Raw genomic sequence first — 21,814 nt, 5'->3', positions numbered from 1 at the left:
AATTGCTGAAAAAGATTACTGAAACTTTTTTACTCATATGTTCAGTTAAAGATGGAGATGCATGGAAACATATTCACCCATGTTTAAATGTTATTCCATTGCCTACATGGGTTTGTATGTATGCCATTAATTTGATTTTCCATGGTACATGTAAATCATGTAAATAAGTAATTATTACTTTTTCACTTTGTTTGAAAATGTTAGAATAATTTTACTTTAAAATCAATACAAAAGTGTTAACTTAAATATATGAATCCCTTAATATATTCGATATATCTGCATCATTCATCTAATTTATTAAAACATTTTGAAACATGAGCCAAAAAATGAGATAAATTCAACCCTCAAATGACCTACATAAAAGAAAACATTGGCCTTAATTTGTTCACCATTGAAAGTTGTTTTTATCTTTGGGCTCACATCAAGGTTTCTTCATCACCTAATACTGTCATAGGGTCACACAGACATAAATAAGGGGAAAACACAAATATTAATGAATGAGCAGTGTAGATAAGTTATATACATTACAATAAGCCTCACATTGATTTCAAATTTCTCAATTAATTTTTTTCTTCTTTTATAACATACATACTCACACCTTAGTAGAATTTCACCACCTATGGGTACTCGAACCCTTGACCTTGAAACTTACGAGAGTCTACCACTCCAGCAAGAGTGAGGACCCTCATAAATTTTCTCAATTTAATTTAAGTGTTTAAAAAAAAATTAAAAAAAAATAATTAAATAAATATCACATCTACCTTGGGAAAGATGCAATCATTACTCAGGTAAATAATTATTACCCATTCCCATGGTAATTACAATTGAGCCGGAAAATCAAATAAGCCGTCTCATCATGATGATTGGATGGCAAAAAAGAAAACAGAGGCCTATAAAAGTATTAGGTAGACCACGTGGTAGAAAACAATGGACAGCTAATAAAAAATTAACTTTCGAAAATCCTATTTTCCTGAATTCTGATTGGTTCGGGTGATCATTGACATTGTCGGCAAGGCTGTATTAAATGCAGCATGCAATGATGTCCCCAATCAGATCACAATAAGAAGATTTTTCTTTTTGTATTCTGTTTATGATAAGTAGAGGATCGTTATCCATATAGTTCTAATTTTCATAAATAGGGAGACCCATCTGACTGGGTTGGATTCTGTTCAAAAATCATAATGGGCCTATAAGCAGAGCAATCCGGATCATCTGCTTGCGATAATCAGGAAAATCATGCTTGTTGCAGTTTGAATAGACCACATCTTTAAAATCACGCTTGTTACAGTTTAATTAGACCACATTTTCACGTGCTGCATTTAATGCAGTGGTTTTGAAAATGTCAAAGCATAGGATCCGGATTTCAAAGCAAGAGTTGTAGAAGGAGATTATTTTTAAAACAAGTTGCAAAGAATCGGCCTCAATTAACTAATGAGTATAAGCTGATATGATAAAGGCTTATGTACGTGAGCAGCCGAATACAAAGGTAGTCAATACAAAGGGCTACTTCTTCTCTCCTTTTTCTTCTCTCCCAGCTGTCTTTTTTCATTGTAATAATCAACAAAACAAAGAGACTTCTTCTTCTTCTTCTTCTTCTTCTTCTCCTTCTCCTCTCTCTCTCTCTCTCTCTCTCTCTCTCTCTCTCTCTCTCTCTCTCTCTCTCCATGGCTGTACCTGAGGAGAAATGGAGGATCATGAGAACTATGGCAGTTGGGGTAGTTGTGTATGGGAGTTTTATAATAGCAGGCAAGCTCGCAGCAGCAGAAAGGCCATTAAAGCCCATTGAGGTCGGGACATGGGCTGAGAAAGAAAGTGCAACGAACGGTTTCCTCACCACACTCATCGATTTCTTATGGTTGCGTGGAAGACACCATGTTTGGCCTGTATGTCTCTCTTTTTCTTCTTTTCCTTCTCTCATCTTTATAAACAACTCTACCAAAATGAAATTTTCATAAACAGGAAATGGAATTTGGGTGGAGAATCGTGTTGGGTTCTATCATTGGATTCTTTGGAGCAGCTCTAGGTAGCATTGGAGGTGTAGGTGGTGGTGGGATCTTTGTCCCAATGCTGACATTGATTATAGGATTCGATGCTAAATCCTCCACAGCCATATCTAAATGTAAATAAAATCTCACCCATCGATATTTTTTTTATTCTCTTTCTCTCTCATTATCATTGCATCTTCGCCGTTGATCATCGTTTTTTTTTTTTTTTAAATTCCTTTTTCCAACTTGTTGCAGGTATGATAATGGGAGCAGCGGGATCCACCGTTTATTACAATTTGACGCTTCGTCACCCAACGTTGAACTTACCGATAATCGATTATGATCTTGCCTTGCTTTTCCAGCCTATGCTTATGTTGGGAATCAGCATCGGAATCGCCTTCAATGTTATTTTTGCCGATTGGATGGTTACTGTTCTGCTCATCATCCTCTTTTTGGGTATTATCATCTCCATTTCTCAAGCAATTCCTTCATTACCATGCTCTGATTAAAAGTCCCATCATCATTTTTATGGGGTGTTTGATTTTCAAAAACCAACCTTTGAAATTCCAGCAAAAGCTGATTGACATGACCTTCAGCTCTATATATTCAATTTGGGACCTTTTTTGCTTTTTATTTTTTTCTATGCAATTATCATCAGCGCTTTTGCTTTTCTTCTTTTTTTCTCTCCCTCTCAAATTTCATCAAACACTTATCATCCTCCTTTGTTGGACTGAGCACTAATAGGGAAAAACATGCAGCAGATCCACTCCATCCATCAGGTGTGCCACCATATTTTCACCATGGATCCTAAAAATCAGTTCAATTCAAGACTTCAGTGGGCCTCACCACAGGGAACTGTGTAAAAATCATGCCTACAACCCATAAAATTCAGATGAGTGGCTTGGATGGCATGTACACCCGTGCAGACCCCAGACGCGACTAGTGAAAGTCAGGCATATTAATGTCTATGTTTCCCCCACCAATGCTGCAGGATGGGCATTTCTTTCCATAACCAAAGCAACTAATCTGGTGGGGCCCACCATGAGATGGACCATGCCTAATGTTTCTCATATAAAGTGGTCCTAACCACCAACAGTCAACATTTAGTGAGAGCCCCAATGCAAAAGGGTAGGACCATTTGAAGGAGACAAATCAAGGGAAGCTCTTTCCTTCCACCATGGGACCTACCATACAGATGATTTCGATCACCTAAATCTATCTCACAGACTCTCCATCATAAGGTCTATATTTTCCTTGGATCTTTGAAATTGAAGGCAACATTGATAATCCATCCACCCTGCCAAACTCATTTAACTTTCTTGGTTACACTAGAAATTCCAGCACCATGTCAGCAGGTTTACCATCAAAAGGTCATTTCCTTGACTGGGGAACTTCAAATAAATGCGTGCGTGCGTGGGTGGGTGGCAAGCTTTATGCCCTGTTTGGTAGGCACCTAAAAATGAGTTGTAATGAATCCGGATATTTGGAGCTACGAAGGTGTGGCTGGGGCACATATTGTGATTGTTCTCATTTTAGTTAAAAGTAATTTAAGTACAAGAGATCTTATCTTGATCTCTAATAAACAATGTGTTCATGTTAATAGTGATTATGCATTAGAGATCAATATTTCAACCAGGGTGAGTCAGACAAGTCCGGCCGAATCAACCCCCGGGACCATGTCTTGTGGTCCTGGCCTTGATTCTTAGGCACAAAAAAAAAAAAAAAACCAAGTCGACTCGTAACCCCCGGGACCATGTCTTATGGTTCTGGCCTTGATTCTCAGGCACAAAAACACAAGTCCACTCAGTTCGAGTCTCAGCCAACTCCAGATGAGTCGTAAATCCATGATGAGAAGCCTGTTTATTTTTTTGGGTTTCCAGCAAACTTGAATTATCTTCACCACCCAACTTTCCTTTAATTGGCTACTCGTCCCCACCAAAAATTCTATCTTTTTTCAGTATGTTTGGTGCTAAAAAATTCAGCAGATTATATCCTCCACCTTCCACATCATTATCTGATTAACACTTCAATACATCTTCTCAAATCAGAAGCTAATTCACTAACCCGTTGTAAGTAACGACTGTAGTTACATCAACGAGGGCATTCTTTAAAGGCATAGAGACATGGAAGAAAGAGACCATAATGAAGAAGGTAAGGTTCTTCCTTTACTGCACTAAAAACATATTTTCCTTTGGATAGATCTTCATTAATTGAGTTGTTGGAACTATCCTTGATTTTCAGGAAGCAGCCAAACTATTGGAATCGTCATCCTCGAAGGTGAACGGTGAGTCTAGTGGTCCCAGCGAACGCTCCCCAACCGTAATGCGAAAAGGACTTGCTTTCCGCCAAATACCAATGTAACCTGTAATTTCAGACATCGACATCTGTGTTACATAGAGAGAAGTAAGAAAATGCCAAGATTCTTAGAGATAGCCCATGCGAAAATTAAAAGTCCAGAATCCAAATAACTCAACATTCCAAGTATAGGTAACATCCAAATAGTTTGCTTTTTCCTGGGATGGCCAGAAAACATGCTTTCTACAATCCAAAAGGCAATACATACAAAATGATTCTATATATGCATACTTCCATTCGTACTGAGAGCATGGTGTTTTCTCTTGAGAAAGTAGAAAGTAAATATACCTGGACAGAATACCAATCTGACCTATCAGATTGTTAGTTCGCACACACTTCATGTGAACTCATGGCCTTCATGAAAGAGAAAAACTTCAATAGTCCAGCAGAGTCCGAAGGTTCATACACATGCATTCAGAAAGTGTGCATGTTACATACAGAAACTCAAATTAAATTGTCCCAAACATGGGTCCCTCTTTACATAGGCCAAAAAATAAAAATCACACCGAACTGATGTCCTAACTGGCTGGTTGGTGGACATCTAATAGATGGTCCATTAACCAGAGGTTAGGATCATTTAATCGATTGGCTTATTGGGTTTTGAGGATTTGGACTGTTTATTTTGAATTATATGTAGGCCATACAATATCTGAGTGTAAATGTATGAATACTATGCAAGTGAATCGAACAACTCCCTTTCATGAAATGGTCCGGATGTTGTGGAAAGGGCATTATCTATCCACAAGAATAAACCTCGTGGCCATCACTATACACTCCTAAGTTCAGGCATCCGCTGAGAAACAGGTGGAACTTCTATATCACAGAAAACCACATATACTACTAAAACATTTCTGCATTTTAGAGTCCAAATGAGTCACGTGAATTGTTACAAGGAACAAGGCCCGAACCATCTAACATTGCTTTGGATTTCAGATAGTCCGCAACTGGAGTACAAACCACTCCCCAGCAGTCCAACTGCTAATAGAGACACAGAGTTATCACCGGATGACGAGGTATTTCAAAGCATTCTCTTTACTTCCAAGATACCATCATCAACAACAACATTAACATCATCACCTATCCAGGTAACGATCATAGAAAATGTTTATTGGAAAGAGCTTGCGGTGCTTATATTCGTGTGGATCGCATTCCTCATTGTGCAGATAATGAAGGTGAGCCCTTTCACTCACTAAAGATATGTACTCCTACCATTCACTCTCATTTTTCTTTCTTTTTTTCTTTTTTTCTTTTTCTTTTTCTTTTTTTTTTTTTTTTGGGTTTTCATGTCTGAAACTCGCTAACTAATGAATCTCTCTTTTAATCCACGTGCAGACTTATGCTCCAACCTGCTCCATGGAATACTGGGTTCTGAACTCCCTGCAGGTGAATACTCCAAAAAATGAATAAATCATGCTTCCTTCAGGAAGCAACCAAAATGCCTCACAGGCAATTTAATCGGGCAGGTTTACTCAACTAGGACACAAGAAATAGTCAGTAGTTTCTAGAATCTTCTTCCCATGGTAGCGGTTCTTATCTGCCAAGCATTTCACATACATTCTGAACTCTTGAATTGCTTATGCGCTTCTTACCCACTGAGACACAGAAACCAATAAAAATAAAAATAAAATCCAATGCCTTTTTTCAAGTACTCAGTTGATCTTTTAAACATGCTATTTAACAAATAAATGTAAGTCTTTGTAGAGCGTATAACCTACTACCTAAGATAACAGAATAGGAATATATAGTTTATAGATATATGCTCCAGTGCTCTCAGAGCACCATAATTTATAGTGCTCCTAGTTGCATTGGGATGCTTAGACAGTCCAATCCATTGATCTAGACTGTTCACTAGGTCTAAAACATATTTCATCAGCTAACATGCAAACACCACACTAATCATACAAATATTAACCGTTTGACAAATAGCCTCTAATCTAGACAGGTCAAGATCAACAATTTGATCAATCTATTTCTTAGGACTGTTGGAGTTGTGCCCTGGAAAACCAATTTGAGCCCTAAACCCATCGGCCATGTGGATGTGATAGGGACAATCTCAACCGTAAATCATGATGACCATGCGACCCTTGTGGACAGTCTAATATGCCTTAGCTAATATGTTGTGTCACCTTAAACATAAATGGAAGCGGGTTGTGTGGGGAGTGATTCCTCGGTTGGTCCTCGGGAAGTAGAGATTGGACACGACGGTTGTTGAGCAGGAAGAGTTGTGATCTCCTGTTGTGCCATGGCCATCACAGGTACTTGGGACGCAACTGTGGAATCCTACGATAAGATGTATGGTCATCTTGTGTTAGAGGGCTGACTTGGGTCAGGATGAATAATATCCAACATCAGGAGCCAACTTGGTGTTGGTGTCGGTATCGGTGTCCCTTCCCCCCTACCCCACACGGGAGTGTGAGTTTGCCATAGATACAGGATTCATGGCTTGGACCTTTGGGGCACTTGCATTGGTGGTTAAAGTTGAAATTGCTAGTCTAGGGATGCATCAGCTTGGACTAGGATCGGTGTAATTCGGACTTGATGTTACACGAAAGATGCTTAATCCTTGTAAATAAGGGTCCCAATTTTTATTGGACAGCTTTACCTTTCTTTACGAGGCTAGCAAGAGGCCATTAAAAGTGATGGGTACGTCCATTAGGATTTGTTAGTTCTTGCATGGGCCAACAAGGGATCCATTGTGTTTGCCCAAGGACATTTATGGTCGGATTTGATTAAATCAAAGACTCATCAAGTGAATTTACTGTTGGATTCAGAACCTAAAAGGTTTTAGACTAAGGTATTCAAGAATGATAATGGTGGGCGTAACGGCTGCCACTATTATTGTTTCAATACATGCTATAATGGCCATCATAGCCTTTTCTTTTATTTTCTTTCTTTCTTTTTTCTTCTTTTTCTTCTTATTCTTCTTCTTTACCTATATTGGCCCCGTAATAGGCCATTACGAGCTATTTTTTCCATAACGGCCATTGCAGCCCCATTACGCATAACGGTTCACACTGTTATGAAACCCTTTTTTAATACCTTGTTTGAGACAATTTTACATAGGGTTGTCAACGGGCTGGGCCAAGCTCTGTCCAAGCCCCACCTGCATTGTTTAACACTAGCCCAAACCCAGCCCAGGCCCATGATTGGCCAAAATAGTCCAGCCCAAGCCTGAGCCCGAGCCTAATAACAGAGAGAGAGAGAGAGAGAGAGAGAGAGAGAGAGAGTACCTGTGCAATACACTGTGGCCATGGCAGAATACAACACCCTTGCAAAGTTGGTACATCATCAAAGCTGAAATTAATTAAAAAACACCAACTAACTTTCTCTAATGAATTGAGAATACAAGCTATGAAACCCGATAGAATCTCTACTTATTCGGTCAATAAAGTAAATAAACTCATGATAATAATACAACTAGCTTTTCTTTAAAGACCGATGAAAATCAATGGCAACGATCCCTACCTTCATATTTTTAGTAGGGAATTTCTGTATAGTGAAAGGTTCTAACATACTTCTTAAGATCAATGTCCATCTACCCTAAAACCAGGTACAGAAATGTCTTTCCTTCTTTGTTCTGGCCTTGTTCAAGATCCCACAGTCAGTATAACATCATTAAGAAGAGGAAATAGAGAAAGCCCTTTAAAAGATCATAGAGGAAACCTATCTGTTGGTGGGAGTTGTTTTGAATTTACATAATCCAACACCTTACAAAAACCCACAAGAAAGAACAAGTTCGTGGAAAAAAAAAAAAAAAACCAATGAGATAAAATAAGATCTAATTAAATAAGCAGGAAAAAAAAAACTTCCTTTACAAAGAAAGGTGGAACCCAAAAGAGAAATGAAAACCCAAAAGCCCATTTTAGCAGAGATTGGAAAAAGAAACAGACAGTGAATCAAACAAGTATAAAGATCGGGTAAAAAATTTAAAATGAAAGGAGAAAATGCAGTAGGGATGGGTTTTGAGTAAAAGAGGAAAGTGGGATGGGATGGGTTTTGAGTAAATGAGGGAAAGTTGGATGGGATAGGTTTTGCTCTTTTCCAAGAGGGAAACGGGAACAAATCTAGAGAGGGAAAGTTTTGAATTTAAATTTTAAAATTTTGAACGGCCCAAGCCCTGCCTGATTGACAAACAGGCTCGATTGTTAAGCCTGAACCTGGCCCTCGGGCCTGATACTCCCGCCTGAGATGGACCAAGCCCAAAAGCCGTCAGGCCAACCCAACCCATTGACAGCCCTAGTTTTTCAACCGTTGAAGCTTCGTTTTAACCATTAAAATAGCTTTGATCGTGCTTGATAATCTAATGGTCCACTATTCGATCAGCATGAGATATCAATCTTTGGTAGATGCCCATGACAGTGAAAGGAGTACATCATGAATATAATAATATGCACAGATAAGGCAGATCGACAGACTTTTTTTCTAATAGAGTACATAAAAGTTTGTAAGGTAGTGGAGCATCATATTGGGTGTAGACCTGAAACCCTAACTACTCTCGAATAAAGATCCTAATTCAAAGAGGAGCATCCTAAATCGCCATGGATGCCTCCACTAGGCATCACCTAGAGCAGAGAGAGAGAGAGAGAGAGAGAGAGAGAGAGAGAGAGAGAAGTCTCCCTTCTCTTCATCTTCTTCTCCTAGCCACATGTGCATTTGGGGTCCACCATGTGGACAATGTGTGTTGACCTCGACCCCTACCATAGGATCTAACAATGGCTCTCTAATCTCTTACACATGAGATAGATCGGGGAGAGACCTCTTAGTTTAGAGGATTGATATCAGCAAATTGGGAAAAGTACTTTGTGGTTCTCATTGCACAAATGTATGATCTAAACCATTCTTAATGGTTCTGGTAAACATGTAGAAATATGATTTCATTGAAGATAGGAGATCTTAGGGAGAAATTAAAATTGGATTTTCAAAAACTATGTTAAATTTCATTACATTTCAATGTAAAAATCCAAAAAGGACCAATCATTATGATTCTAAAGAATCGCTTTTGTTAGGCAATTGCAATCATTCTATCCATGGCTTAGGACAACAATGATTATAGGAAATGATGCCAAATCAAGGATGGATTAGATCATCATATCAGTGTCGTTTTTGGATCATGTCTCAATAAATGTGTCCTGAACATAATAGACAGTTTAGATCAGTTGATTGGATTGTCCAAGTGGACTCATGCAACTAGGAGCACTATATTGCTCTGAGAGTATTGGAGTGCTTCTCTAGTTTACAAAGCCTAACTGAGCTATATAATTGACTTCTAACATGCAACATCATTTTGGGGATCATGGAGTCCTATGAACCTGTATGTGTTGATTCGTTTGATATCAATACTTCCCTCATTTTTGGAAATATACGGGTCTTAAAAATTAATATCACCTTCAGGTACCGATTGCTGTTGCTGTGACACTCTACGAAGCCATCTGCTTGTACACAGGAAGGAGGGTGGTCACATCCAAGGGAAAGCAATGCGTGAACTGGAAAATGCACCAGCTTTTTCTCTATTGTTGCTGTGGGATATTAGCAGGTATAGTTGGTGGTCTGCTAGGGCTTGGAGGAGGCTTCATCTTGGGACCCCTGCTTCTTGAATTGGGAGTTCCTCCTCAGGTTTTGCCCTCCTCTTACACAATGCATGCATTGCAATTAATATTAAGCAAATCTATCACCCAAAAGACATGACATGAACCTTTAGCTTTACCTGAAGTTGCAGACAAAACCAGCATTACAAAAAGGGACATACCTAAGGGTGTGTTGGTTGCACCAAATATCTTGAAATTTCATGATTAATTAGTCTAATCTGATGCAGAATTTATTTCATGAAATAGTGCAACCAAACATACCCTAACAGTTTGAAAACAATCTAAATATTGATTTGAGAAAAGAGCAATCTTAAAATTCCCAATGACGAGCCCTCTTGACATGAAACTTCTGCACTTCCGATTTTTGAAAGATCAAGAGGCCATAGTAATTTCTCTGGAAAAGAGATGCCCCCTGTTATTTATTTAGTCTCTTAAGCTTGGGGAAATCAGCATTGTGGTGGTATTAAGAAAGGTCAGGAAACAATTGCACAGATAAACTGAACTGTGCTTTGATTGATACAAGGTAATCTACAAAATGCTAAGGTCCTTCAACTTAGAGAAATCTTCTCTTTCTTACCCATATAGTGAAGAGGGAGAGAGAGAAGCCTTCTGTTATGTTCAAATTAGAGCTATTAGAATTGTGGAGGTTCTGGGAAAGGTTAGCATGTACTGAAACAGGCTTTATTGACCTGAAAATGAATGCAATCAACGAAACATTTAGGGCCTGTTTGGTTTTCCAATTTCCTATGTAATGCAAAGTAAATGGGCCATCATTATCATTTCAAGGTGTTTGTTTAAACGAGAATTGTGGCTCATGAATCGAGAGTCAATTAATACACTTGTAAAGGAAATTATAATAATTACATTTTTATATTATAAAACTACCATTTTTACAGTGATTTCCGGGTGAAACAAACAATGCCAGCAAACTCATCTTTGCAGTGAAATATGGGTGATGTCACCACACAATCACAGGAGTAAGTGATCATTACTAATCTCCAGCCATTTACCATTATAATTGGAAAACCAAATATGCCCTTAGGTACTTCAGACATGTAAAAACAAAAAATTGAGGTAGGAATGAAAGAGGTATCAGAAACACCTTTTGCATATCTCGGGAGATCCGGGTTCATTTGTTTACTTTATTATGTGGAGCTTTTCCTTGTTCATTTCTACAGGTAGCAAGTGCGACATCAACCTTCGTAATGGTTTTCTCATCATCAATGTCTGTAGTGCAAAACTACCTTCTAAACCGTTTCCCAATACCATATGGTAGGTAGCAACAACACCTGAATTGTCGTCAAAATAATCCAAGACCTGCCACCATAACAACAAAATAAATACTAAAATGATCTACCATCTGGTGCAGCTGCTTATTTCATTTTAATTGCCATCATTGCTGCCATCATTGGCCAGCACGTCGTGAGGAAGTTAGTAACCCTTTTTGGCAGGGCTTCATTAATCATCTTCATCCTGGCTTTGACCATCTTTGTCAGTGCAATTAGTTTAGGTAAGTAACTGCTAGCATACTAATTTCTGCTGTCAAAATAGAAGTGCAATCAAGAATCTTACAAGTATAGTCTCAATGTGCTGTCTTCTCTACTTCAGGAGGTGTGGGCATATTAGACATGATTGAGAAGCTCGAGCACCATGAGTATATGGGATTTGAAAGCCTGTGTTAGGGTGCTATTGGTGGTAGATGCTTTCCATCTTCATCATTTTGCAATTTCCAGAATGCAATAGTTGCCCGCTTCTATTTCCTCATTCAACCAGTTGGGTATCTCTCCCCTTATTTCCAAGCCAACGGTTTAGCTCATTTACTGTTATTGGAATTTTCTTTTTCTGTAACAATAGCTGTAGAGACCTACGAGAAGAGCTCCTTTGTTCAACGTTGTAGATGTCCTTTCTTTTTGTACAGAAATATATGTATGACCCATATGATTTGTTAATAAGAATCAAGTAGGCAGTTCAATAATAGTGTAAGTGGTAAGGTTTAAATTAAGGAATATCGACATTTGCCTGTTTCTGAAGGCAATATAAAATGCACCCAGATCTCTTATTGCTTTATGAAAAGCAGATCACATCTGAACAACATAACTTGTGTCTACATTCTCATATTGATACAAAAATGGACTATTATGTAAATATTGTGCACCATAACCTAACCACAAAATCAAGCATGGTATACATTTTCAGGGAGAATACACTTTAGATAATCACTATGTAATTCCACCAAAGTACTTCAGCATTGGTGCCTCCACCCACTCTTTTTTGTAATACACTCTTTTCTACTTTTGGCAATATGATAGCACAAACTCCAAACTATTATATTACCAGAAGAGGCAGCAAAGAGTAATTATAAAAAGGGGGTGCAGAAGGTTGGTTCAATTTCGCTAAATCATAAATCTTCTATTCATAGTAGTAGTCATCATCTTAACCATCATAGCCTTCTCCTAGCTACTTGGAGTCGGCTAGAAATAGAATTCTAAAATCTAATAGCAGCAGAGAGGGAGGGCTTCTAATCGACATTTATTTTGTGGTGACGTGCAACTAAGCTGATTGATGCTAAGCATTTGGAAGATAGGTGGTCTCCTTAACATCATCACACTTGAACTTCTTGACAGCAAACATAAACAGGTGCCTGTAACGTGCAAGTCAAATAAAGAAATTCATGCAATCTGTAGTGACCAAGGCAAACTTTCTCAGAGCAGAAAATGTGGAAACTTTTGAGTGTTTTAGGAAACTTTAGATGGAATTGAGATGGCTTTCCATAAATCGAATTGTATGGTGGATACTCGAGATAATAAGGGTGATGATCTTGTCATCTCTTCCCCGTGTTTGTATTTGGGTTTCTTATCTTATGACTTGAATTTACTTCACGTTTAGTAATTGATGAGCTCGGTGGGGTTACGTTCAGACAGCACTCTGCACAAATGGGGTCCCTCTTTTGACAATTCAGATCATTCATCAGGTAGTTCCAATGTGGATGGATGATACTCCAAAGATTTCCAGGTTGACAGATTCTAGAATTCCAGTAAATTGGCCATAAACAGATGGAGGAAAAGAAAATATAGCCAGCAATTCATAAACAATGGGAAAAATCCACTGAAATTATGCAGGGCTTCTTTGGAGGAGAATTCCAGTCCGTTCCCATTCTCTGTGGGGTCAACCAGATAGATGATCTCTGTCACACCCCCCCCCCCCCCCCCAACTACACTAAATGCTGATCTCATATTTAAAAATAGAAGCATTGCTAATTATTCAGTCAGGGAATTGTATTATAGCTCCTTGAGCTCTCCTTCCCCTACACTAGTTTTTTTTTTTTTTTTTTCCGAAGAGAAGAAGAACTGATTAATAATCACAAGGGGGAAAAAATCTAAATACCAGATCCAAGAACTGCTAATTAAAAATCTTACTCTTATATATATATATATATATATATATATATATATATCACTTCTATTTTGCATAAAACCTCTGATCGCTCCACAACAGCATCCTCTGTAGAGGGACCCGAACCTCTCTCATTCAAATGCAGATGCCTCGGCACAATCCGCCGCTCCAAGCTAAAAGCAAAATACTGAGGGAAACTCTTCAATTCCTCGACACTCCTCCCCATCTCTTTCACCAAATACTCAAACTTTGGCCTCAGATTGTTCTCCACACTATACCCGAAAACCGCCGGAAGACGTGCGCAAATCCTCGGGGCTTCCTCCTGCGAAAGCCCCAAGCTCTCTAAAAACGCGATCTTCTCAAGAAGATCCACGACGCGGGAATTCAGGAGATGGGCGTTTAGAGAGGTGGGAGAGTTGAGTTTCTGGAGGCCTAGTTCTTGGAGGAAGATGAGGGTGGGCCGTAGGCGGTAATCGACGTGGGAAATGAGGAGTTGGGGGCAGCGGGAGATCAGGCCGTTGGATTGGGATGGGGATGCAGAGAGGTCATCTGATAAGAATGAGAAGACGTCGGCAGAGTCGGAGATGTCGGAAGAGAAGATCTGAGGGCAGAGGAAGGAGAGACGTTGGAGTTGAGGGTCGGAAAAGCCCTTGGATTTGAGGAAATTTACGATGGAGAGGATGCGGGAGGGGGTGGAGTGGTGGAGTGGTGGAGTGGTTTTTTGTTATTGGAAATGATGCCGAGGTTCTTGAGGTAGTTGAGGTTTTGAGTGTAGGAAGGTCGGAAGCGGAGGAGATGGGGAGGGTTGTTTTGGGAAGGAAAATAGGAGTAGACGGTTGGTATTTGGAGAGATGAGAGAGATTGGAGTAGCATTCTTTCGGCGGGAGAAATACGGCTTTGTGAGAGACGAAGATGGTTATCTCATGTACAGTTGCTTGTTACTCCGTCTGCGGGGGACGCTTGATACGCGGGCATATGCGAATCATTCTCACCGGTGCACCTTCCATGCGCACCTTTGCACACACGTCATGGGCACTAAATTCGAACGATTCATGCAATGCGGCACCCCATGAAACCCTCAAGGCCCAACTTTCAGCCTTATCCAAAGCTCTAGTAGGCTATAAAAAAAGAGAAGCAAATCAAGGTACATAATTGTTTTCTTTAGCCGTGGCCCATCAGAGTTTTGGATCAGGCTGAAAGTTGGGACCTAGGTATTTGATGAAGTGACACATCATGTGGACCGTTCAGATGTTGTGCTTATATCACAGATCAAAAGGTGCTCACAAGTTCTAATCAGAACTGGTTTTACTATTTTAGCATGTGAATTTATATACAGTGCATCAATCGGGCTTTGCACAGCTTGACTTGGCTCGGCCACTAGCTGACCCAGCTTAAACTTGGCTCCGCTCAGTCCTCGAGCCTGATTGGCCAGCTCAAGCCAATCAGCAGCTCAGGCCAATTTAAATCAAGATGGAGTATCCGTAGCATTTTCTTGAACACGTGAAGTGCCCCTTCGATTTCTCATTGTAGGTAAAACAGCAGCAGCAATTTACTGGTATTTTACTAAACACTTGACAAGCAATATAAAAATCAAGATGCAAAGTATTTATTTTATATCCATACCTTCCTTGCCACTAGCTTACACTTCGTTGAGTCATTGCATCAAACACTAGGTGAGCAACATCAATATCAAAATAATTGAGTTACCGAATTGGTTCGATCCGAGTATGATTCAAGTTGAAGTTTGATCTGAGGCGAGTCGAGCTCGAACTTGGCTCGAAATTTTTTTGAGCTCAAAAATTCAGCTCAACTTGCCTCGAACTCGGTTTCAAACCAAGTCAAATCGAGCTTTTTTTAGTCGAGTCGAGCAAGCTAACCAAGCTAACTCGGTTCGTGTACAGCTCTATAAATCATTCTCACATGCGCTCCTACTTGTGTGAGAACCCATGCGCACCTTTGCACACATGTCATGGGCATCAAATCTAAACAATTCATGTGATGCAGCACTCCATGAAACGCTCATGGCCTAACTTTCAGTCATAGAAATCAAGCGAATTTATGACTTAAGTGAGCTACATTGCATACAACAATTGAGAGGGTTACTCACCCATTGAAACCTTCATAATCATTTAAAGGGCATAATGAGATGTGGTTCACACATCAAGCCCACCATTGTGTGTGTCCCACTTGAATGAGGGTTCACACTAAGTTTCAGCCATATTCAAAACTCAGGTGACCTAAGTAAATACTTTTTAGATGTGTTTGGGCATGATTTCACACGGCTTCAGGTGGTATGGTCCACTTGAGTTTTTAATTAGGCTAATTTTTTGAGATATCCCATAACTTAGAGGGGAACCCAAATACAAATGTTGATGTTCGATACACATCATAGTGGGGCCCACAAATCTCAATCTCATGGGAAGCACCAATTAGGTGTGTGTGTGTGTGTGTGTGTGTGTTGGGTGAGTTCCCATGAGGCCTAGCTTTGTAGGCACCACCGTGATGTGTGATGGAAATCCACTCTATGCATTTAGCAGGTGTCATGCCTTAGATTCGGTGACCGGAACTCTCAAGAATCCCGATAGCCGATTCCGGTGCCGACAGCATCTGTAGTATTCTATTCTTGGCTCCTAGCACCCATTCACCAGGTTCCGATCCTGGGATCCTACAAGGAGAATTTTTATAACATAATCCGATTCATGAAAAACATACTCAAGATCATAACATAGTAACCACAGAAAGTAACGACGGGAACACATCACAAAATCCACTAAGAATTAAAACTTTGATACAAGGCACGGTGCTAAAAAAGGAAATATAGGGTCTGAACAACGGCGGCTCCAAAAGGTCCTCGGCACGCTCCAACGCTCATCATCGACTACTGCGGCTGCCTAGAATCTCTTGCACGCATCAATCGTGCATAAGCTTATAGAAAGTTTAGAGGGTGGTGTAAGTGTGTAATAATACCAGTGCCGGGAAAGCAATATCAGAGAATGCAGAAATACAGCATGAACCATGAATGCGATTAATGCCAACAATCATACCAAGGCTATGTTATACCAAGCATGAATGCAGTGAGCTATCATAAGGCTATGCGATGCAACAAATTAGTATTGGGCGCCATACCAAGGCGATGCACAAGAGGCCTACATAGCCAATGCCATGTGTAAAGTGCAAATGCGATCACGTATTGGTTCGATCCGAGTACGATTCAAGTTGAGGTTTGATCCGAGGCGAGTCGAGCTCGAACTTGGCTTGAAATCTTTTTGAGCTCAAAAATTCAGCTCAACTTGCCTCGAACTCGGTTTCAAACCAAGTCAAACCGAGCTTTTTTTAGTCAAGTCGAGCAAGCTAACAAAGCTAACTCGGTTCATGTACAGCTCTATAAATCATTCTCACATGCGCTCCTACTTATGTGAGAACCCATGCGCACCTTTGCACACATGTCATGGGCATCAAATCTAAACAATTCATGTGATGCAGCACTCCATGAAATGCTCATGGCCTAACTTTCAGTCATAGAAATCAGGCAAATTTATGACTTAAGTGAGCTACATTGCATACAACATTTGAGAGGGTTACTCACCCATTGAAACCTTCATAATCATTTAAAGGGCATAATGAGATGTGGTTCACACATCAAGCCCACCATTGTGTGTGTCCCACTTGAATGAGGGTTCACACTAAGTTTCAGCCGTATTCAAAACTCAGGTGACCTAAGTAAATACTTTTTAGATGTGTTTGGGCATGATTTCACATGGCTTCAGGTGGTATGGTCCACTTGAGTTTTTAATTAGGCTAATTTTTTGAGATATCCCATAACTTAGAGGGGAACCCAAATACACATGTTGATGTTCGACACACATCATAGTGGGGTCCACAAATCTCAATCTCATCGGAAGCTCCAATTAGGTGTGTGTGTGTGTGTGTGTGTGTTGGGTGAGCTCCCATGAGGCCTAGCTTTGTAGGCACCACCGTGATGTGTGATGGAAATCCACTATGTGCATTTAGTAGGTGTCATGCCTTAGATTCGGTGACCAGAACTCTCAAGAATCCCGATAGCCGATTCCGGTGTCGACAGCATCTGTAGTATCCTATTCTTAGCTCCTAGCACCCATTCACCAGGTTCTGATCCTGGAATCCTACAAGGAGAATTTTTATAACATAATCTGATTCATGAAGAACATACTCAAGATCATAACATAGTAATCACAGAAAGTAACCACGGGAACACATCACAAAATTCACTAAGAATTAAAACTTTGATACAAGGCACGGTGCTAAAAAAGGAAATATAGGGTCTGAACAACGGCGACTCCAAAAGGTCCTCGGCACACTCCAACGCTCATCATCGGCTACTGCGGCTGCCTAGAATCTCTTGCACGCATCAATCGTGCATAAGCTTATAGAAAGTTTAGAGGGTGGTGTAAGTGTGTAATAATACCAGTGCCGGGAAAGCAATATCAGAGAATGCAGAAATACAGCATGAACCATGAATGCGATTAATGCCAACAACCATACCAAGGCTATGTTATACCAAGCATGAATGCAGTGAGCTATCATAAGGCTATGCGATGCAACAAATTAGTATTGGGCGCCATACCAAGGCGATGCACAAGAGGCCTACATAGCCAATGCCATGTGTAAAGTGCAAATGCGATCACGTATTGGTTCGATCCGAGTACGATTCAAGTTGAGGTTTGATCCGAGGCGAGTCGAGCTCGAACTTGGCTTGAAATCTTTTTGAGCTCAAAAATTCAGCTCAACTTGCCTCGAACTCGATTTCAAACCAAGTCAAACCGAGCTTTTTTTAGTCAAGTCGAGCAAGCTAACAAAGCTAACTCGGTTCATGTACAGCTCTATAAATCATTCTCACATGCGCTCCTACTTATGTGAGAACCCATGCGCACCTTTGCACACATGTCATGGGCATCAAATCTAAACAATTCATGTGATGCAGCACTCCATGAAATGCTCATGGCCTAACTTTCAGTCATAGAAATCAGGCAAATTTATGACTTAAGTGAGCTACATTGCATACAACATTTGAGAGGGTTACTCACCCATTGAAACCTTCATAATCATTTAAAGGGCATAATGAGATGTGGTTCACACATCAAGCCCACCATTGTGTGTGTCCCACTTGAATGAGGGTTCACACTAAGTTTCAGCCGTATTCAAAACTCAGGTGACCTAAGTCCACGTATCCATACAGTTCCACTATAAGGAAACCACAGGGGTTTAATACACTGTCAACCGACTGCCGCTCTCCTACCCGCACAGTCAAACAAGCATAAGAGACCTCACTACCCGCCTATGGACGGCTAATTACCAACAAGACTCGACGGTAGCGAACTCATTCACGAGGTGATCAAACTCGGCCTAGCTATTGCCCCCTCACTCAGGCGGGTAAGGTCACACATCATCTCAATCGACCACACAACAGTGGGAGACGCGGCCTAATGGTATAAGGCACTTGTGCGCTGATATTTTCCACTCGGTCTCGGCGTTGAGGCGTATTCTTGGTATCATGAAGGACTAGAGGCTTTCATCCAAGGACATCGTAAGTGCCCTATATGCTCGAGTGATATTTCCGGTGTTCAAATACGGTCATCCATGATAAACCTGTGGAGGCTACAACCCTGATGAAGCAAGGGCGAATATGCTATTGCAATGCAATGTCAGATGCATGAATCACACAAATCAGTCAGACATCAGCCCCAAGCATCCAACGTGCTCAATAAGGGATCTCCATCCCTCGGGAAAGCCATAATATCCTGCCCAATGGCACAACCATAACCAACACAATGTCATCCAAGCACACAATGATGCATATAAGTCATGAAGATGAGCAAGATATGCCATGTGGCGATGTACGTTGTTGCACTCTCCTCCTATCCAAGAAGTTTCTAGGTCTAGGTACTTAGACAAATCCTACAAGGGGCACAACCTCTAATGGGGTCCCGATAGTTTGGGGTAGCCCACATGGCTAAGGTAGACAATGGCATGGGCCTAAATAATAAAAATGGGCCTAGCATGGGGGTCTATGGTGGACCTTTAACCACTCATAGAAGTAAGTGGGCCTATCTTGGGGCCACAAACGTAGACATTCAACCACTATTTGTCCCAAGAAGGTAGCCCATAAATAATCTATCAGGAATCAAGGCTCAAGCCCCAAACATTACCATAAATAAGAAACGGGTAGTTATAACACACATACATTTCCGTGTTGGCCTCAATTAAAATGGTCCAAGGCCTACTCAACACATAGGTCCAAAAGGCAACATAACATATATGGCCCAATCCACACGTAATAATATGGGCCCACAGGGAAGGTTAGGACCCAAATATAAGGGCCACCAAGACCATACATTGTGGTGGGCCTAGTGGGTAGCCCATTACTCCAACACATGGGCAAGAATTCTCATTCAAGATAAGCAAATTGGGCATACAACCTAGCCTAAGGATATAGTTGATTTGGTGGGCAACCAAGGGCCCAACCATCTACACATTCTAGCCCACTAGCCCAACACAATACTATGGTGAATTCAGCCCAAGAATATACTGGGCCTATCTAGAAAGTTCCAGCCCATTTGGGCCTATAAGGAGTCTAAAAATCTGGTTACGTATATGCCCATATAACCCAAATATGGTGGGCATCAAGAGTGTATTAATTAAGCCCAAATTAAGGAAGTAAGGGCATGAAATTATCACTACGAAATCCTCACAATATGGTGGGCCCCACACCCTTAAGACCCCAGCCTAAAAAAAAAAAAAACAATCCACATTTATAAGAAACCTTGTTGGATTTTTAGTCCACCAGCTATCTGGGCCTGCTGGAGCCCAGTAAGATAATCTTCTGATTGGAATAAGGGTCCAAGGAGGTCCAGCATCATGATCAGGGGGTCCCACCACATAGGGAGTACTTCAACAACACAAGGAATAGGTGGGCCACACTATTGGACCAACAATCCAACAATAGCCCACAATGGGTGTCCCACAATGGGCCTAGGCGGTCCAATGGGCTGGATGCCCAACCCTCTCCAAAGGCTAAAGTGGGCCCCATCTTGGACGTTCCACACCAGGGTGGGCCACACAATGGATGGACGCACGGATGAAAACACTACACCATGGTGGGCCTCACAAGGGTGGGATGGCCAACCTTGCTGGACGTTAAAACCTGGGACGTCCAGCAAGGTGGCTGGTCCAGCCACTTGCACCTGGAATTCGGATGGCCTAGATGGCCTAATTTCATAATAGGTGGGTCCCAGCAAGGGTGGGCCACCATAGGAATTAGTTTCAGAATTTATTATACATGCTAAGTATTTTTATTTTTTTGAAAAGGACAATAATACATCTAGAAAATTTGGTGGTGCAGAAATTACTGTTATGCCTATGTTTGGCACCACATGGGGTGGGCCTAAGCTTGTCCAAACCCCTGAAAAATAGGTGGGAAGGATGGTCTCACATATGGACAATAAGTGGGGGTCCACTGGAGTTGCCCACTTACTCCAAAAATTAAGGTAAGAGTGCTCATTTATAACATACAATATTGTTGAACTGTCCAAAAATTTCTCCCACTTTGGCCCATCCCATGTGCCTCAATCATAGGGGAAATGATGTGAGCCTCATTCCTCATCAAAGTGGGGCCCACACACTATAAAACTCCCAAGGAAATTTGGGAGAAAAAGGCATGCAAACAGTCCCAAACATTAGCTCAAAAGTCTTGTTCCAAATGGGCCTAAAATCTGGATAGCATAGCTATCCATATTTCAGTCCATTTAAATTATTCGAAGGGTTTTATACATTGATCCATCAAGTGGGGTCCACCTAGATAGGTTAGCAAAATTTCAGATCCATTAGTGTACCAAAACTTTCATGAAAAATCATGTTTGGAGGCCACCCAACCCATGCATATCATGTTGGGCCTGGACGTCTCATCTTCCTGATGGATTTGAGATGTTACTTACCACCTTAGTGGGCCACACATCTCCAGAAATAAATAGAATAAAATAAAGAGAAAGGGAGAGAGAAGGAGAGAGACCCGGCCATTGGTGGAAGGTTCCAGCACTCATGAACCTTCCACCTACAATCTATACCATCCACTACCTTTATCTATTACATGCAAGCTATTACAAGGCAAGAAAATTTACTAGGGATAGAGACACCGTCTCCACCATGCATGTAAAGTCTAAATGACCTATATGATGCCAAAATAAAGAGGAAATGCATCATGGTGGGTCCATGGAGAATGACCCACCATGGAAGGAAATGTGTAAGATTTAAGCCCATGGCCATCATTCTAGGAGCCATGTAGGACCTCTTCCATGGATTGGTGGGTCCTACATACTTCCATGCATGTAAGAAAAGGAAGGGAAGAAGAAGGAAAGAAGAAACATCTACATGGAGCACTCACCTATAAGGAAGCCTTCAAAACTCCAAGAGCTAGGTCCTAGGCTTCAATGGAGAAGTTTAGATGGTTGAGATGTGGGTTAG

General features: G+C 40.8%; 2 protein-coding genes and 1 long non-coding RNA gene across 3 annotated transcripts; 1 reads left to right on the top strand and 2 right to left on the bottom strand.

Annotated features, from left to right (window-relative positions):
- The first annotated feature begins 1,598 nt into the window (after positions 1-1,598).
- On the top strand, positions 1,599-11,900 carry LOC131218499 (sulfite exporter TauE/SafE family protein 3-like). The gene is made up of 12 exons (XM_058213059.1): positions 1,599-1,883; positions 1,960-2,119; positions 2,241-2,441; positions 4,072-4,136; positions 4,227-4,269; positions 5,274-5,353; positions 5,426-5,512; positions 5,673-5,723; positions 9,732-9,953; positions 11,104-11,197; positions 11,295-11,435; positions 11,534-11,900. The coding sequence occupies exons 1-12, from the start codon at positions 1,665-1,667 to the stop codon at positions 11,605-11,607; spliced, it is 1,437 nt and encodes a 478-aa protein (XP_058069042.1). The 5' UTR covers positions 1,599-1,664; the 3' UTR covers positions 11,608-11,900.
- On the bottom strand, positions 4,020-8,840 carry LOC131218501 (uncharacterized). Its single transcript, XR_009157772.1, has 2 exons — positions 7,571-8,840; positions 4,020-4,347 (listed from the first exon to the last, which is right to left on the bottom strand). It is a non-coding gene; the product is annotated as an uncharacterized LOC131218501 (long non-coding RNA).
- A 1,484-nt stretch (positions 11,901-13,384) lies between the features above and the next one.
- On the bottom strand, positions 13,385-14,392 carry LOC131218500 (transcription termination factor MTEF1, chloroplastic). The gene is given in 3 exon segments (XM_058213060.1): positions 13,385-13,445; positions 13,447-14,012; positions 14,015-14,392. Coding segments are annotated over 3 exon segments (804 nt in total). The 5' UTR covers positions 14,192-14,392.
- Positions 14,393-21,814: the final 7,422 nt, after the last annotated feature.

Source organism: Magnolia sinica, chromosome 11, assembly GCF_029962835.1.
Source record: "Magnolia sinica isolate HGM2019 chromosome 11, MsV1, whole genome shotgun sequence".
NCBI classification, from domain to species: Eukaryota; Viridiplantae; Streptophyta; class Magnoliopsida; order Magnoliales; family Magnoliaceae; genus Magnolia; species Magnolia sinica.
The sequence above is the reverse complement of the archived record's forward strand: the minus strand, read 5'-3'. Positions and strand labels throughout refer to the sequence as shown.

Excerpts from the sequence above, each read along its gene's own strand:
- LOC131218499 (XM_058213059.1), top strand. The coding sequence starts at position 1,665 with ATGGCTGTACCTGAGGAGAAATGGAGGATCATGAGAACTATGGCAGTT. Across the intron at positions 5,513-5,672 it reads TCATTGTGCAGATAATGAAG|ACTTATGCTCCAACCTGCTC; the intron begins GTGAGCCCTTTC and ends ATCCACGTGCAG. Across the intron at positions 11,198-11,294 it reads CCGTTTCCCAATACCATATG|CTGCTTATTTCATTTTAATT; the intron begins GTAGGTAGCAAC and ends CATCTGGTGCAG.